At 45.0% G+C, this 18057-nt stretch overlaps 1 protein-coding gene across 1 annotated transcript in view; it reads right to left on the bottom strand.

Moving 5' to 3' along the window:
* ZNF346 (zinc finger protein 346) overlaps positions 1-18057 on the bottom strand; it is a 43621-nt gene that overhangs the window by 7148 nt on the left and 18416 nt on the right. The window contains exons 4-5 of the mRNA XM_073544996.1: positions 15443-15590; positions 4080-4331 (exon numbers count right to left, since the gene is read on the bottom strand). Of these exons, the coding sequence (XP_073401097.1) occupies positions 4080-4331; positions 15443-15590 (400 nt within the window). The remainder of the gene's footprint in view (positions 1-4079; positions 4332-15442; positions 15591-18057) is intronic.

Genomic DNA, 18057 nt, shown 5'->3' with positions numbered 1-18057 from the left:
CATCCTATCTTTAACTATTGATGCCGCATAGGCAGCCTCAATAGTAAAAACCTGGTCACACTTGTCAAACACGAAAATCGCGGCAAAATCCCGATCATAATCGCGGTGAAATCGCGCGGAAAAAAACACGCGATTTCTGGGAATGAGTCCGGTTTTTAGTGAGCGTTTTAAAACGCTACGTGGGCACATAGCCTAAATCAACATCAGAAAAATTGTGTTAGCGTAAAAGTGGTGGCCAAACACTAAGGCTACTTTCACATTAGCGTTTTTTTTTTTTGCGCTGCGCCTCGTGCGCATTCCAAATGGATGCAAAAAAAACGCATTTAGCATTTCGCATGCGTTTGCTTTTTTTGTGCGATTTAACCAGTTTGTCGCCATGTTAACTCTAAAAACGCATGCGTGCGCATGTCCTAGCGCACGCGTGCGATCCCATAGACTGTAATGTTTTTTTGCGCATGCGTTTTTTGGCAGCAGTTGGGCACACAGAAAAACGCAACATGTTGCATCTGGCATGCCTGGGCGCATGCCTGGAAAAAACGCAGCGCACGAAAACGCACATGAACGCATACAAGCGCTATACCATGCGCCCGCCATGTTAAAGATAGGGGAGCAATGCGCATAATAGCGCAAGAGGCGCAGCGCTAAAAAACGCAAGTGTGAAACCAGCCTAAGTGGACAGTCACTTCTTACCCCAAATCCCCATACACACATGCACGTTCTGCTGAGCCAAGTATCAAGGCCTTTTCAAGGGGAAAAGGATGTAAGCTGCTGACAGACACCAACATACCCAATCAATCCTTCTTTCTTCTGACATCTGCCTTTAGAAGAGACTCCGGGCACTCGCTGGCCCTGCCTAATGCTACAGCTTCACCTGCTGCTAACTATATTATGATCACCTCAAAGTCTGACACTTTGCTTAGTAAACTTACAAGACACACATTTTGATAGGCGTCTACCTGTATTACCTGTATTTTTGTTGCACTTGCTTGGTCTACTGGAAAACTTTAACCAAATACAAACACCAGGTTTACGCTAATATGGCTGACATTCTTGCCATTACATGTGTTCGTACAGCATACGCAGTAACCAGAAGTATTAATGCAGTTTACAACATGATCTTAATGGGAGTTTCCAATGCCTTACACGTGGGGCTACATGTCTTATGTAAGAGCATAAACATTGAGTCTCCTTTGTGACCAACTAAGAGCAGAGAAAAATATTTCATACATCAGCATTGAGCAAATGCTGCAAATCCTGCTTGCATTACACACCAATCGTCTGAGTAGTCAAGACCAGCGTTTTTGTGCCGGTCTTTATGAGGGGGGGGGGGGGGTGCTGGAGTCAGTCGCTGCTTATTCACGAAGGAGCGTCGTATGAGTGGAGGGCACCTCTGTGTGCGCTCTCCACAAATTCCACTCTTTTTCAGCTAGATTAAGATTCATGGAGTAGCGAACTTTGCCACCTGTAATGAGTTTAACGAGTAGCGGTCACCACGCCCCATTCACTTTGCCGAAGCTGGCTGGAGTAAAGATGCCAAAAGTTGGAAAATTTAGGCACAACTCCAAATTGAGCCTAAATTTTACAACTTTTCAAAGGTTCTATGTCAGAATTCTTAAACCCCTCCCAACATCTGCAACCAGGTGAAAGCTCCCAAACATGATAGCAGAAATGAGCTGTTTGTCAGATATTCATCTAATGTGTAGGACAACCTTTAGACTTAAGGGCATGTCACACTAAGAGATATCGCTAGCAATATCGCTATAACTAGTGACGTTATAGCGATATTGCTAGCGATATCTCTGTGTCTGATACTTACCTCCGACCGGCTCCCCCGCTGGTTATCGCTGATCGCGCGAGAACGTTCAGGACTGTTTCTCGTCGTCAGCTTCCTGTGGCGCTTCCTGCTGTGAGGACGAGCGACGCGTGGAGCCGGGCGGGAGGACGCAGGATCGCCTGGTGTGACAGGTAAGTAGCGACCCCCGTCCCCAGCGATGTCGCTAGTGAGATCTGCCTATGTGGCAGCTCACTAGCGACCACTTAGCGATGTACCAGCGATCCTGACCGCGTCATATCGCTGGTCGGGATCGCTGGTACATCGCTAAGTGTGACAGTACCTTTAATAAGCCTGTATTGTGGAGACCAAAGTCTACGAGCTTTGCGGTAAGAGTTCCTTCCTTTTATAGGCAGCTTGTAATTGGTCTAAAACAGTGGTTCCCAAACTCCAGTCCTCGCGGACCCCAACAGGTCATGTTTTCAGGATTTCCATAGTGTTACACATGTGAGAGAATTCCTGATGCCTTGATGATACTTCCTTCACCTGTGAAATACTAAGGAAATCCTGAAAACATGACATGTTGGGGTCTGCGAGGACTGGCGTTTGGGAACCATCGGTCTAAAGTGTTAATAAAGGGTCGAAATCAAGCATGCATTTAAGATCCTATACACCAATATTTCCCATTCATGATGAGGAGAAACACATTTAACATCCCATAAGAACTTTATTGATTAAGTACTTAAATTTCCATTTGACGTTGAGCAGTTAGCGAAATTTCCATTTGACGTTGAGCAGTTAGAGATGATTTATTTTTAATACATTACCAGTATATTAAAAATAATCATTTTAGAAAAATAATTATAATGGACAAAACGTGCATTTAAAAACATTAACACTTTTTATTTCTTGACGAATCCAGGAAACAATGTTTTATTTTGAGGAAACACAATCACATCTTCCAAGTGATTCAAACCTACAATATCTATTCAGTACAACGACAACACATTTACATGTACCAGTTACTGACTGGCATTAAAGAAGAAATCAAAGAACATAAATGTTTATCCCTAAAGAGCATTCCCAAGCTGCTCAATTGTCCGAAATCTGAGTGGGAACCATTACGCCACATTTGCTCAAAGAAATCCCTCCAACGCAGAGAAACATAAAATGTACTTGTGGTTTCAGAAAAAAGAAAACTTTAGCTAACAGGAGTCACAGGATTTAATAGATTAGAGATTATCCTAGGTCCAGAGGGCACTCGTTCAATCAGTGGCCTCAGAGGTCACATGCCTGTAAGATCACTGAGGACAGTGTTACCAGCAGGACAGTGGGGTACCATTGAACAATGGCACTGGAACAGGGGAGGTAAGAAGACAATTTTTTTTGTGTATTGTTTTATACATTTTCTGACCTGAGCCCAATTTTGAAAAACCCTGGACAACCCATTTAAAGGGCCTTTGTAAAAACCTTAAAATTATATAAAAAGGAAAATTAATTAAAATTGATGCAAGTTAACAGGCAAGACAACAAAAGTAAACCATCTAAAATAATGGCCCGCCAACAAAATTATTGAAAGCAAAACCAATGAGTGAATATTAAGGCTACAAGAACAAAAATCAGGACATGTAACTAAAAGATAAAAACCTAACATTGGAATTTGTGACCTGGATAGCGCTATACTTGGCTATGCAATTCAATCCCAGACCCCACTGGTTATACAATAGCTTCCTCAGGATAAATTAACACTGAAGTTCTCGAAGTTTTGTGCAGCTAATACAAGCAGAGGCCATATACAGAGCCATAGTCATATGTTCATCTGATCATAAGCCACAAACAAGAGGAATTATTTCCCTTTACGCTTGAGCTAATGAATCTTAACCTCATAGTAATAAGTCAAAACTAAGAAAAACACCTCAACATCACTGAAATCCTAGTTCCAAGATAGATAGTCATCTATTTAGAATAGAGAAAGAATATATTATAACAGCATGAACAGTTTTAGGATTAGTACGCCAACACAAAAAGGCATAAAACTTACAGGCACACTAGCAGAATCAGGCTGCCATTTGCCAATATATGGTAATGTGTAGAAGAGACTAGCTGTTCATGCAGTACATTAATGTAGGGGTACTGAGGAGGAGCCAGAAAAAAAAGCAGATTTCTGTTTACTTTGAGCCCTAATATAAAGCTGGACTAAGTGAGCAAATAAAATTCTTATTAAAACAAAAATATTTTGTACTACAAAACCATTAATCCAAGTAAAAGACAGTGGGTTCTTCAGAATCAGGCTCAGCATTGGACTCACTTGCTCCAGAGCCTGGCATTAGTGGATTGAGGGGTGCTTTTTTCGGAAGAGTGTTCCCAGAGCTGGTATAAATAGTCATGAGCTTGGTTTTAGTCTCCTGCTTCAGGTGTCTCCTGCCCTTGTAATGCTGTTCTGCCATGTGAGGATTATTGAAGGTAGCACTGCAGAGCTGGCAAAATTTTTCAGGGTCAGATTTATCTGTGTTTTCTGGAATCACACGTGGCGGAGCAGGCTTGGGAACCCGTGGTACACCTAAACAAACATACAGAATTTAGAAAAATAATTATTCAACACCTCAATCTTGCATCTTGTAAAAGTCACCAAAAGCTATACCAACACAATATACAGGAAATTGTGGATAGAATTAGGAAAGATCACAGTTATCATTCATGGTATCCATTTCTATCATGGCTAAGATTGGAATACCCCTTCACATTCTTGTTCACAAAGATTTATTCTAGATTGCCAAAAAAAACAGCGCATGAACAAACTTTAACGATCGCCAATATGCATTAGAACAGCGGTCGCTGGGGAATTTCACTGCCGTTTTAAAACTGGGATGGGAAGATGGGAAATACAGGAATAGTGCCACCCTGGCGGCAGCCATTCCCGTGGGTGTCATCTATACATGACAGCTGACACCGTGCTTTATCGTCCTCGGGCAGTTTTGCGATCGATTGAGGCCAATTAACCCCTTAAATGCCGCAGTGGCATTCAAGTCATTGCAAAGGGGGCACAAGACCCTTTTAGTAACCATCGGACTCCCCGCAATGAGAATTGCGGGTTCCGATAGTTACCCTTAAGTCATGACCCCAGAGTATGGTGGCCTGTGAGAACCAGCAATAGGCCGGAGTCACACTACCGTACATCATGGCCGAGTGCTATGCAATAAAACAGTGTTACTCTATGGGGCAGCACAGGTCTGCGATTACTTTCTCATGCCAGATCAGCATGCAAGAACAGCGAGACTCAGCTCTAAGTCTAAGAGTGCAAATGACAACGCACAGCACTGGACCATAACCAGAGTGCGGTGCGATATACGCCGGCAACAGAAGAGAAGCAGAAATTAATTTCCCTTCCTTCTCCGCAGCTGTGCTCCGATCTTCTCTGTGCGAGGAGGAGCTGAGAGTCATTAGCATATCGCATCCGATGCCATACACTGCTGTGACACCAGCTATAAGCAGAGTCTCACAGGCAGTCAGTGACAGACTGACAGTCTGACAGTCTCATATAATGTCAGAAAGTTAAAAAAAAAAAAAAAGTGCACACAAATCACTAAAATCCGTTTCGCCACTCAAAATGCAGCGTTTGTGATCAAACAAAAAAAGTACACTTAATTGGTACAATATTTATTCAGTTTGGCAAACGCCATAAAAAAACCACGCCAAAAATGTCGATTTTTTATCGTACAGACTCAAAAAAAGTGAATAAAAAGTGATTAAAAAAAAAAAATTTAAATCTGGTTTTGCTGTAATCAAACCGACAAGAATAAATCTGCCTTTTCACTTATACTGCACAGTGAATTCGCAAAAATAAAATAATTATTCTTGTACGGTTGTCAATTTGTTCATTCTACCTCCCAAAAATTGAAATAAGGCTCGGCTCACATTTATCCTGTGCCTTCCGCTGAGCACTTTTGTCAGGGTTTCAATGTAAATTCCCCAAAACCACGATTTGGACAAAGTTCTGGACGGAACCACTCACTTATGAGGCAGATGCAGTCACATTGGACTGGTCTCTGTTCTGGCAGTGTCCCATCATTTTCAGTGTCTTTTTAGTACACAAGTGTGGACGACCACAGATCTGTGCACACCTATAAAGATGGGTACCACCAGAGCAGATGCCAAACGGAGCACAAAGTGTCTCCATATGTCTCATGGTGGGTAGTTCCGTTGGGGGGGGTTTCGTCTGAATCACAATTTTGTGGGATTTACACGGAAACCCTGCCATAAGCGCTCAGCGTAGAACACAAGAATGTGATCCAGCCTTATTCTGGAAGCTATCAAAAAAGGAGATTTTTGTGTACTCACCGTAAAATCTTTCTCTTAGCCTTTAATTGGGGGACACAGAACCGTGGGTGTTATGCTGCTGTCCACTAGGAGGCGACACTATGCATAATCTGAAAAAGATTAACTTTGGCTCCTCCTCTGCTGTATACACCCCTGGACTGCGTCAGCCTTCTCCAGTTTTTTGCAAAAGCAATAGGAGGAATGTACCAGAAACATAACCATGCCTGTAAGAAGGCTACTATAAACGAGCTCAAACAACAATATGAGAACCCAACCGTAACAACGGCCCGTAAGGGCAACAGGGTGGAAGCTGTGTCCCGCAATTAAAGGCTAAAGGTACTGTCACACTTAGCAATGTACCAGCGATCCCGACCAGCGATATTACGCGGTCAGGATCGCTGGTACATCGCTAAGTGGTCGCTAGTGAGCTGCCACACAGGCAGATCTCACTAGCGACATCGCTGGGGACGGGGGTTGCTACTTACCTGTCACACTAGGCGATCCTGCGTCCTCCCGCCCGCGTCCACGCTCGTCGCTCCACAGGAAGCGCCGCAGGAAGCTGACGACGAGAAAGGGTCCTGGACGTTCTCACGCGATCAGCGATAACCAGCGGGGGAGCCGGTCGTAGGTAAGTATCAGACACAGCGATATCGCTAGCAATATCGCTATAACGTCACAAGTTATAGCGATATTGCTAGCGATATCGCTTAGTGTGACAGGCCCTTAAGAGAAAGATATTTTACGGTGAGTACACAAAAATATCCTTTACTCTGTCGCCTAATTGGGGGACACAGAACTGTGGGACGTCCCAAAGCAGTCCCTGGGTGGGAAGCAGTGGACGAATATTGTGCTGACAGTCCCCTAGATTTGGGGTACTGCCGACTGCAGGACCCGTCTACCCAGGCTCGCATCCGCTGAGGACTGGGTATGCACTCTGTAGTGTTTTGTAAATGTGTGCAGGCTAGTCCAAGTGGCTGCCTTACACACTTGTTGTGCCGAGGCTTGGTGCCGAATGGCCCAAGAGGCCCCTACCGCCCGCGTAGTGTGCCGTGATACCGGCCGGAAGAGAATTGTTAAGGCGGTAAGCCTCTTGTATGGTGGACTTGATCCACCTATCAAGGGTGGCTTTGGAAGACGGTAGGCCCTTGTGAACGCCTTCTGGAAGAAGGAAAAGTGAATCAGACTTCCGGAAGGGAGCAGTCCTAGATACGTATATACGCAATGCCCTGACAAGGTCAAGCGTATGCAGAGCCTTCTCCACTCTATGAACGGGAACCGGCAAAGAGATGGTAGTGAGATTTCCTCATTGAGGTGGAAGCTGGACACAACTTTCGGAAGGAAAGATGGGACTGTACGGAGAACCACCTTGTCCTGATGGAAAACCAGGAAGGGTTGTCTGCAGGAAAGTGCTGAAAGTTCGGACACCCTGCGTAGCGAGGTGATTGCCACTAGAAAGACCACCTTCTGTGATAGAAGGCGGAGTGAGACCTCCTTAAGGGGTTCGAAAGGAGGTGTCTGCAATGCTGTCAAGACCAGGTTGAGGTCCCACGTCTCCAATGGATGTTTGTAGGGGGGAACCAATCGGGAAACCCCTTGGAGAAAAGACCTCACTTGCGGCTTGTTAGCAATACGCCTCTGAAAGAGCACTGAGAGCGCTGACACCTGGCTCTTAAGCGAGCCCAGGGATAGCCTGGTGTCCAGGCCTGACTGAAGGAAACCGAGGACCTTTGGAAGAGAGTTGGGGAGTGGAATCTGTCCATGAGATTCGCACCATGTAAAGAAAACCTTCCAGGTACGATAGTAAATCCTGGCTGAAGCTGGCTTTCGAGCCCTGATCATGGTTTTAATGACGTCCGGTGAAAAACCTGCCTGGGTCAAAACCCAGGTCTCAATGGCCACGCCGTCAAGTTGAGAGCCCCTGAGTTCTGGTGGAAGAACGGGCCTTGTGACAGAAGGTCGGGACGTGTGGGGAGACGCCAGGGGGCGTCTGCTGTGAGTTGCACGACGTCGGCGTACCATGTACGCCTGGGCCAGTCTGGGGCGATCAAGATGGTGGGAACTCCCTCTTGTTTGATCTTCCTCAGGACTCTGGAGATAAGCGGGAGGGGTGGAAAAATGTACAGAAGCTGGAACTGGGTCCAGTCCTGAACCAGGGCATCTGCTCCGAGCGACCACGAATCGCGTGTCCTGGCCATGAAATTGGGAACCTTGGCATTGAGATGGGATGCCATAAGATCCAAGTCCGGGGTCCCCCAGCGATGGCAGATATGACGAAAAATTTCGGGATGGAGAGACCACTCCCAATCCCTCAGCCAGAGAATACGCCGGATCGTGATGGCGTTTGATGGTATTCCCGCTACCACTCTTGCAGAATCCAACGCTGCATGGACCATGTAATCTGCCACTACTGCAATTTGCACCGCCTGGTCCGCCAGCTGAGGATTTGAAGCTTGGAGGCCCTGTTGCAATAGTTTAGCCCAGTCCATAATGGCCTTGGCTGCCCAGACTGAAGCAAATGCGGGAGCCAGAGAGGCTCCTGCCGCTTCGAAGATTGAACGAGCCATGCGTTCTACCCATCTGTCTGCTGTGTCCTTGAGGGTTGAGCTCTCCGGCAGTGAGAGAAGAGTTTGTGCTGCTAGCCTAGAGACTGGGGGGTCCACTTCAGGTGGATCTGTCCATTCCTTAGTGTCCTTCTGTGGGAAGGGGTACTTTGCTTCTAATAATTTGCGATTGGCGAATTTTTTCTCAGGCTGCAAAAAATGCTTAGAAAGTATTTTTTGAAATTCCGGGTGATTAGGAAAGACCTTAGATGGTTTCTGAACACTCTCGAAGGAAATCTTGTGTTCTGGTGCTTCCGGGGTTGGATCAGAAATGTCCAGCACCAGAAGGATGGAGGAGATTATATCCTCAACTAGCGCCGTATTGCTAGGGGGACAAGGGACCAGAGTGTTCTCTGTTTTGTTATCTGAGTTAGAGTCACATATGCCCTCCGAGTCTTGCGCATCGCTAAGGAGCTCCCTAGCGGGCGAACTAGGGCGGAGGTGTTCTGTGGTCGGGGATCGTTGTGGAGATCCGCATTGTCTTTCTCTATTAGGGGACGGTCTAGGTGACCTGGAGCCACTGTGTCTCTCCCCGGAGGGGGACGACCTAGTGCTATGTGAAGACGCAGATGAACGCGACCTGTGGGTCCGCTTACGTCTAAAACTGTCGGAAGCGGCATGTCCCTGAGACCGGATGTCCCTTTGCTGGGTAACGTTCATAGCCGAGACATGACCCTGCAGTAGTGTGGAGGTCAGGTTATCTATAGACTGTGTCATAGACTGCGACATCTGAGTAGCCCATTCCGGCGCAGTAGCGGATGCAGAAGCGTTGGTAGGGACTTCTTGGGGTTCTGATCCAGTGTTTTGGATACAGTCCCGGCAGTGCGGGTATGTGCTGCCGCTGGGGAGAGTGACCTTGCAGGCTGTGCAGACTGCATAAAAGCAGTCTTGTCTGGTCCTCTTTCTTGAGCCCGACATAGTGTCCAGCGGCTGATTAGCAGAGGCCCTACAGGGGTATCTACGCAGAGGAAAGAAATAGGGGAGCGTTATAGGTTATATGAACTCACAGCTGAGTACAGAGAACCCAGCTGTGATCTTACCCCACCGATGCGCCCCCTAGGTCCAGCGCAGATAAATCCCAGTCCTGTTGCCCCCCAGAGACCGCTGTGCTGCCTTCAGCTATGTCTTCTGGTGCAGCAAGATGGCCACCGGAATTCTGAGCTATGTAAAAGTACGCCCTTCCTGTCACGATCCGCCCCTTCTATGACACTGCAGAGTGTCATTTTCGTCATCCGGGGGGCGGGCATAAGGCGGCCTAAATTTGAGGTCTCATGCCCAGCAGGGCTCCAGGACGGCGAAGATGCCCGTGTGTGTGGGGGGGTCGGATTTAACCCAGACACCCCCGGAATGAAAAAGAAGGCTAGCGGTGGGGTCTGAACACGCAGTGGGCCCTGTGGAGGGTCCCTTTGAGGCGCTATGCAGCTAGCGCTGCCGCAGAGACAAGGCGCAGGGAGTCCGGTCTCTGACAAGTGCTATGCCTTGCTGCACCTCCCCCCGGTCCCAACAGGAGCCCGCAGCTGGACTGGGGTCCCAGGGCTTGTAAGAGGCCGAATGGTGCCTGGTACAGGCCCTACCTGCGGTGTCTCAACCTAATACCCCCAGAGGGGGATTAGGGAGGGTGCTGCCGTCACCGTCAGGGGGCTTAGTCGTCGCCTCAACCCCAACCCAGAGCTGAAAGGAACTGAGGAGGGAGGGGGGGGGGGGGGGGGGGGTTCTCAACTTCGAACCAGTACCCGAGAGACTGGGGAAGGAGCGACATGGGGAATAGCTACCTCGACCGGGTACCCCTAATAGGGGACCGAGGAGGGAGCCTTGCCAGGAGTCTCGCTGGAGATCCGCTTTTCTTCATCTGTAGTCCGTTGGAAAAAAATCCAGGAAAAAAAAAAAAAAAAAGACGGAGTAAAAATTCTTAGGCTGTGTGCACACGCTGCGGATTCCGCTGCGTTTCTGCAGCGGTTTTGGCCGCTGCGGACACGCAGCAGTTTTAGCTGCGGTGTACAGTACCATTCATTTGAATGGGAAAAAAAAAACGCTGTGCCGACGCTGCGGAAAAAACCGCGCGGATTTGCTGCGGTTTTGAATCCGCAGAAAGAATTGCATGTCAATTCTTTCTGCGGAAAACGCTGCGGGTTCCTATCTCCACCTTTGTGAAGATAGTGAATCCGCAGGACCAAACCGCAGGCAAAACCGCAGATAATCCGCAGGTCTTTGGACCTGCGGATTATCTGCGGTTTTTGCAAAATCCGTGCGGATTAATCCGCAGCGGAATCCGCAGCATGTGAACGTGGCCTTAGGTGTGCCTCCTTGTGACACTAAGCTAAAACTCGAGAAGGCTGACGCAGTCCAAGGGTGTATACTGCAGAGGAGGAGCCAAAGTTAATCTTTTTCAGATTATGCATAGTGTCGCCTCCTAGTGGACAGCAGCATAACACCCACGGTTCTGTGTCCCCCAATTAGGCGAAGGAGTAAATATTATGTACCCAAAAATTGTACCAATAAAAACAATAAATTTGCCCTGCAAAAAAACGCCCCCACTCGGTTCAGTCATGTGTCATTGGAACTATATGGTGTTCCCACATTACTGGTAGAACACAGGCTCTAGAAAAGTGACATGGCTCCCATTTCTTCAACTAAAATCCAGTGAATTATGTGCTCCCAAATCCAAATGCAATGTGCCCAAGCAGAAGTTTTTGACCTCATATTTGAGTGTAGTCGCGTTCGGGACAAATAGCGCAACAAATTATGGTGTCCATTTTGTCCTATTATTCATTGTGAAAATTACAAATTTGGGGCGAAAATGTTTTCATGAAAGAAAATGAAAATTTTCAATATGACGACCTAATGTTCTCAAATTCTTTGAAGTACCTGTGGGTTCAAAATGCTCACTATAATCGATAAAATTCTTGAGGGGTGTAGTTTCCAAAATGGAGTAACTTGTGTTTTTTTTTCACTGCTTAGGCACATCAGGGGCTCTCCAAAAGTGACATCCAAGTCTGCTTTCCAAAACATCACTACTTCCTTTCTGAGACCTGCCGCACACCCAAACAGTAGTTATTCCTCCATATATCGGTTATCAGCGTACTCCAGAGTCGTTGCACAACAAATTTTGGGGTCCATTTTCTCCTGTTACCATTGTAAAAAATAAATAAATGGGACTAAAAGTACATTTTCATGGGTATAATGTTATAAACTTCTTTGAAGTACCTCAAGATTCAAGGTGCTCACCACACGTCAAGAAACATTCCTTGAGCGATGTAGTTTCCAAAATTGGGTCACTTGTTGGCAGTTTCCACTGTTTAGGCACATCAGGGGCTCATCAAACGCGACATGGCGTCTGCTCTCTTGATACCAGACATTTTTGCGTTCAAAAAGTCTAACGGTGCTCCTTCCCTTACGACACCTGCCGTGCGCCCAAATAGTAGTATTCCTCCACATATGGGGTGTAGGAATACTCAGAAGAAATTCCACAACAAATTTTGGGGTCCACTTTCTCCTGTTACCATTGTGAAAATAAATTTAGAGCGAAAGTAAAAATTTTTGTGAAAAAAAAAAAGTTAATTTTTTCTTTCCACGTTGCTTTAGTTCCTGTGAAGCACAGGAAGGGTTAATAAACTTTTTGACTATGGTTTTGAGTACTTTGAGGGGTGCAGTTTTTAGAATGGTCACCACGTCACCTTTACGTTTGCATCATTTTTTTTTTTTTTTTGGTTAGGAAGTTATAAGGGTTGAAAGTTGACCAGCGATTTCTCATTTTTGCATCACATTTGAAGTGACTTTGACAGAAAATACCCATAAGTGACACCATTCTAAAAACTGCACACCTCAAGGTGCTCAAAACCACATTCAAGAAGTTTATTAACCCTTCAAGTGCTTCACAGGAATTTTTGGAATGTGGAAGGAAAAAAATAAACATTTACTTTTCTTTAACAAAAATTTTCCTTTAGACCTAATCTTTTTTTTTTTTTTTTAAATCGGTGACAGGAGAAAATGGACCATATATTTTGTTGTGTAATTTCTCCTCAGCATGCAGATAACCCACATGGGGGAAATCTACTGTTTGGGCACACATCAGGGCTCAGAAGGGAAGGAGCACCATTTCACTTTTTGAATGTAAAGTTTGCTGGAATAATTAGTGGACGCCATGACATGTTTGGAGAGCCTCTGATGTGCCTAAACAGTGGAACCCCCCACAGAAATGACACCATTTTGGAAACTAGAGCCCTTTGGGAACTTATCTAGATGTGTATTGATCACTTTGAACCACCAAGTGCTTCACAGAAGTTTATAACATTAAGCCGTGAAAATAAAATAAATTTCCTGCAAAAATCTTTTTTTAGCTTCAAATTTTGTATTTTGAAATGGGTAACAGGAGAAAATGGACTCCAACATTTGTTGTGCAACTACTCCAGAGTTTACAGATACCTGATATGTCATCAAAAACTACTTCTGAGGCACAGTACAAAGCTCAGAAGGGAAGAAACAGATTTTGCGGCACTCGTTTGAGGGTGCCATGTTACATTAGCAGAGACAACACAGTAGAACCCCCCAAACGTGACCCCATTTTACAATCTAAACCTCTCAATTCAACTAGGGGTGCAGTGATTATATTGACACCACAGGCGTGTCAAGACTTTTATACAACTGGGCAGTGAAAATAAAATAATTAACATTTTTACCACCAAGATTGTGTGTTAGCCCCAAGTTTTACATTTTCATATTTGAAAATGGGTAAATATGGCACCAACATTTGTCCCAACAATTTGTACTGAACGTGGCAATACACCATATGTGGCTGTAGACTACTACTTAGCCTTATGGAGCGACTTGGACCTCCTGGAACGCAAATTTTCCTAGAATAGTTTGCGGATTCCATATAAAAAGCCCCTAGGTGCTAAAAAAAGCAGAATCCCCCTGAAGTGACCTCATTTTGGAAATTATAACCCTCTAAAAATTTATCTACAGGTGTAGTGATGATTTTGACTCCATGGGTGTTTTCCAGAAACAGGCAGCAGTGGATGTTGCGGAGTGAAAATTGCAAACTGCCGTTGTAGTGAGCAGTACGCTGTAGTGACCAGAACATTGTAGTGCCCAGCTCATGCTTCTGGAGACACGTACCTGTAAATTAGGCAGGCTCTCATCACTACAGAAATACTAAATATGTGGGTGCTAAATGTGGTTTAGGCACACTGGGGCTCAGAAGGAAGGAGGTCATTTGGATTTGGGAGCAGAGAATTTGCAGAATTTCTTTTAGGGTGTTAGGAGTCATTTAGCTTTTATTTTCCAGAGCCTTTGTGCTACCAGTAACGTGGAAGACCACTATATTTCTGTTAACAGATGACAGACCTGAGTGAGGACTTGCTTTTTTGCGGATTGAGTTGAAGATTTTATTGGGAACACTTTATATAACAAGTTAGAAGGTCATTGTTACTGCATAATAAAGGCCATAAAATCAAACAGCCAAACTCAAAGGTGGATTTGCACATTTCACTATTTAACCCCACTCAGAATGTTGAATGACACCATTCACTGTATCATATAATCTACTGAATTTTTTTTTTTTTTTTAAGTGATCCAGCAAAAACCAAGCCCTCATACTGTAATAAGATCACGACTACCATTCTAACATGGACTTTCACAGTAATTAATCCAGCCTCATCAGGTCTAAGATCTGTTTACTTCGTAAACCGTGTGTGTTGTGAAATTTTGCAACAATATATATATATATATATATATATATATATGCGCCTTATCATGTCTCTCACCGAAGCCAGGCTACAACCAATCAGCAACAGGCGCAGTCCGCAATTAGCAGGACGCACGCCACCGCTACCGTGCTGTCGGGAGATCTCCCGACGGTTGCCGTGGGTCATCTCTGGGTGCCAGCAGCGACACAGCCGGAGATGCCCGGCGCTAGCCAGTACCCAGGGTCCGAAGGAGAAGAGACTCCTCCAGACCTTCGGTACCATAAACAGTAAAAAATAGAATTGAAATAAATAATAGTGATCTACTCACCTTCCGACGGCCCCCAGAATCTGTCCCTCCTCTCCACACTGCTGGCATCTTCCGTTCCCAGTACTGCTTTGCGCGAAATACCGCTGATGACGTCACGCAGCGGTCTTTGGCGCAAAGCAGTACTGGGAGAAGATGCCGGCAGTGTGGAGAGGAGGGACAGATTCCGAGGGCCGTCGGATGGTAAATATATCACATTTTTTATTTTAATCTGCCGCTGGCCATATTCTAGAGTACCCGATGCTTTAGAGTACCGGATGCTTTAGAATCGGGCCAGCAGCTAGTCTACCATAAACTTAATTTTCTCATGACAAGTTCTCATTAAATAAATCTTTTTGCATAAAAACAGCACTCAGTGCTTCTAAGGCTAGGACCACATTATGTTTGTGAACAGTCAGGCATAAAACCGCAGGAGGCATATGCTCGACAGTGTACACCCATTCATCATAAGGACCCATTGTAAAAAAAAAAAAAAAAAAAAAAGTGTATCATGTTGTGTTTCTTTGCAATGTCCCTCTGCATAGGATAGCGCGGCCTAACGTGCTTTCTTATTCTGCTACACAAAGTGTGTGCTTACACTTTCCAGCCAAAGGACGAAAGAATTTGGTCTCCATCTGGTGAACGGTCACCTGTGGTTACTCTACAGCATATATCTGGAAAGGTTCACAGATGTATACTCTAGGCTAGGTACACAAACGTAATGTGGGCCTAGCCTTAAATACAATCGCTTCATATGAATTCCTACCTTGGGAAACCCCACCCTGTTCCAACATTTTCAGATTCTTTGAATGCGTTTTGCCAATATAGTGAGACATAGCAACCACTGGAGATGAGAAGGTCATGTTGCAGACTGGGCAGCACTTGTTTCTGTCTGTGTCATCGCTGGCACTTTGCTGATGTGAAAAGAAGAAAAAACTAGCTGTAAAATAATATAACAGAACTACAGTGTTTTTAATATAAAAAACTACTAAAATCTAATAAGTAAAATGAAGAAAAACCCACAAGTGGTTAGCGGACCCATCATGCATACACTGAATGGCTATTTTAATAGTGACACCTGCAGTTTCAGGATTGATGCCTCCCCAAGCTAAATTAGACACGTGACTCAAAGATTGCAGCATAAAGTCAAGTCAGCAGCTTTTCTGCAGATCAGTTTTTAGGATGAATTCTGATTAAAATTGAGCGATCTGAAAGTCTATAAATAAAGCATGGTCATCGGTACGCAGTGCACTCAATACGACACTAGTGCTCCATCCATACACAATTCATTGCTACTTGGCTCAGCAGAGGCCCAGATTCATCGCAATTACTGTCTAAAAGCCTATAGTGGACCAAAGAACACAAAAATTGGATAACTGAGCAGTGGAATTGGAAAAAAAAAAAAGTCAAATTTGGTACAAGCAGCATTGATTGATTGATTGATTGAGATAGATAGATAGATAGATAGATAGATAGACAGATAGATAGATAGATAGATATTGTTTTGGGTTTTTTTTAAAATGGTGACAAAAACAAAATGCATGACGGTCGTAATGTATGAACGCAACCTAAGCGTTTCCTGTCAGGTGTAAACAGTTGAGGATGGTAAAGGAGGAGTAATGGTGTGGGGAATACCCATAAATTGACATTTGACCAGTAGGGCTTTCCTAAGCATTGTGGTCGACTAAGCTCATTGCTTCATGGTAGAGGTTTACGTTATGGCAGAAGTAGACTTTTCAGCAGGCCATATATTCATGTTCCACAGGTAATTTAATTACGGATTGGTTCCAGAAACATAACAGCTAATTTTCCTTGTGTACCTATACAGTCACCAGATCTAAACCCTATGACCGGGATCACACATGCAAGGAATACGGCCGAGTCTCGCATGTTAATACCCGAAACTCGGATCGGAGCATGCGGCCGCATAGCAATACATGGAGCCTGAGTGCTGGCGGCAGTGCCGGGTGTTAACATGCGAGACTCGGCCATATTCCTCGCATGTGTGATCCCGGCCTATAGAGCATGTCTGGTCGCGGCATTCTTTGAGTACACTATTCTATCTCCACCTAATTTGTGGGAAGCTATCCTGTCACATGAGTCAATTCCTAGTTTTGTTTTTTTGTATGGATGTCTCCAATAAAGCGTCTATTCATTGCAAATTTTAGAAAATCCTGTCTGAATCTTGAAAAAGAAAAATATCTTTATAAGGCCCTATAGTTCCCAGAGGTTGTAGAGGAGTAAAGTCAGTGCCGACCTTCTCTTGAACAACCAAGTGTTTGCTGGAAGTTTAGTTTAATAAACCAGACCCTTCAATCTCAAGGACTGTCTTCATGAGGCAATCACTTTGAAGAGATCACAACCCATTATCTGTAGAATAGGTGATACATATAAATTAGAGGTCCCATCAGTAAACAGGTGATTCATTTTGCATCTGATCTCAGGACAATCCTTTTAAGCATACTGAAGAAACATGGAGGATTCCAATGCGCCTTTTAACCACCTAAATAGCAATTAAAACTTTAAAGGGGTTGTCCGGGCTTTTCACATAATCTCAGTACATATCTGGGCTGCAGAATTATGACAATAAGTAATTTACTTTCTGTCACTAGTTTGCACGGTTTTCTAGACATTCTGAACAGAACATCCAAGGGGGGGGGGGGGGGGGGTGTTATGGCATTGAAATGAGAACTAGTCGTAACCTCCTACTCTACTCCAAACATGCCCTCTATAGCAACAATCCTACCCTCCATAGCTACAGGCCCTCCCCATCCACATGAAGAAGCCCTCATCACACAATAACAAATCCCACCCCTCTAGCAGCCTCACTGCAGAGAGCAGCTGCTCCTCCCCCAGACACACGCTGAACAGTGATCTATGGAAAGTGATACTAATGAAGAGGAGGGAAAATCATCCTGTATTCTGGGCCACTCCATGATTACAATACATAGCTCATTATCAGTAATTCCTTCCCTCACTGTCCCAGGCTGCTGGCAGCAGTGAGAACAGACTGTGTGATGGCCAGTGATGGGAGTCTGCAGCTTCTAATCTGCACAGGGAATGGCAGTCACTGATGTAATCTGTTGTGTGACAAAGCCTCTCCAGTGTGAATGAGACAGCTCTGTGTCACTGATGTCTTCACACAGCAGCAGATTTGGTGCAGTGTATGTGTGAGCACTGTGTCTCTAATGACACAAATACTGATGGGAGCAGCCAGTCCAATCAGCAGCTATAACAGTGTGAAGTGTTTGGGGGTGTATGTATGTATTGTGCTGCTTTCACAAATACAGGATCACTGCTGTGTTCTTTCCAATGCTGGAATGATGATAAAGATGAGTGCTGGTGCAGTTTACTGCCAGCCAATGAGTGGGCAGTGGGTGG

This window comes from Dendrobates tinctorius, unplaced genomic scaffold (genome assembly GCF_039654945.1).
Source record: "Dendrobates tinctorius isolate UK_male_01 unplaced genomic scaffold, ASM3965494v1 ptg000139l, whole genome shotgun sequence".
In the NCBI taxonomy this organism is placed as follows: Eukaryota; Metazoa; Chordata; class Amphibia; order Anura; family Dendrobatidae; genus Dendrobates; species Dendrobates tinctorius.
This window is presented reverse-complemented; position numbering and strand designations above follow the sequence as displayed.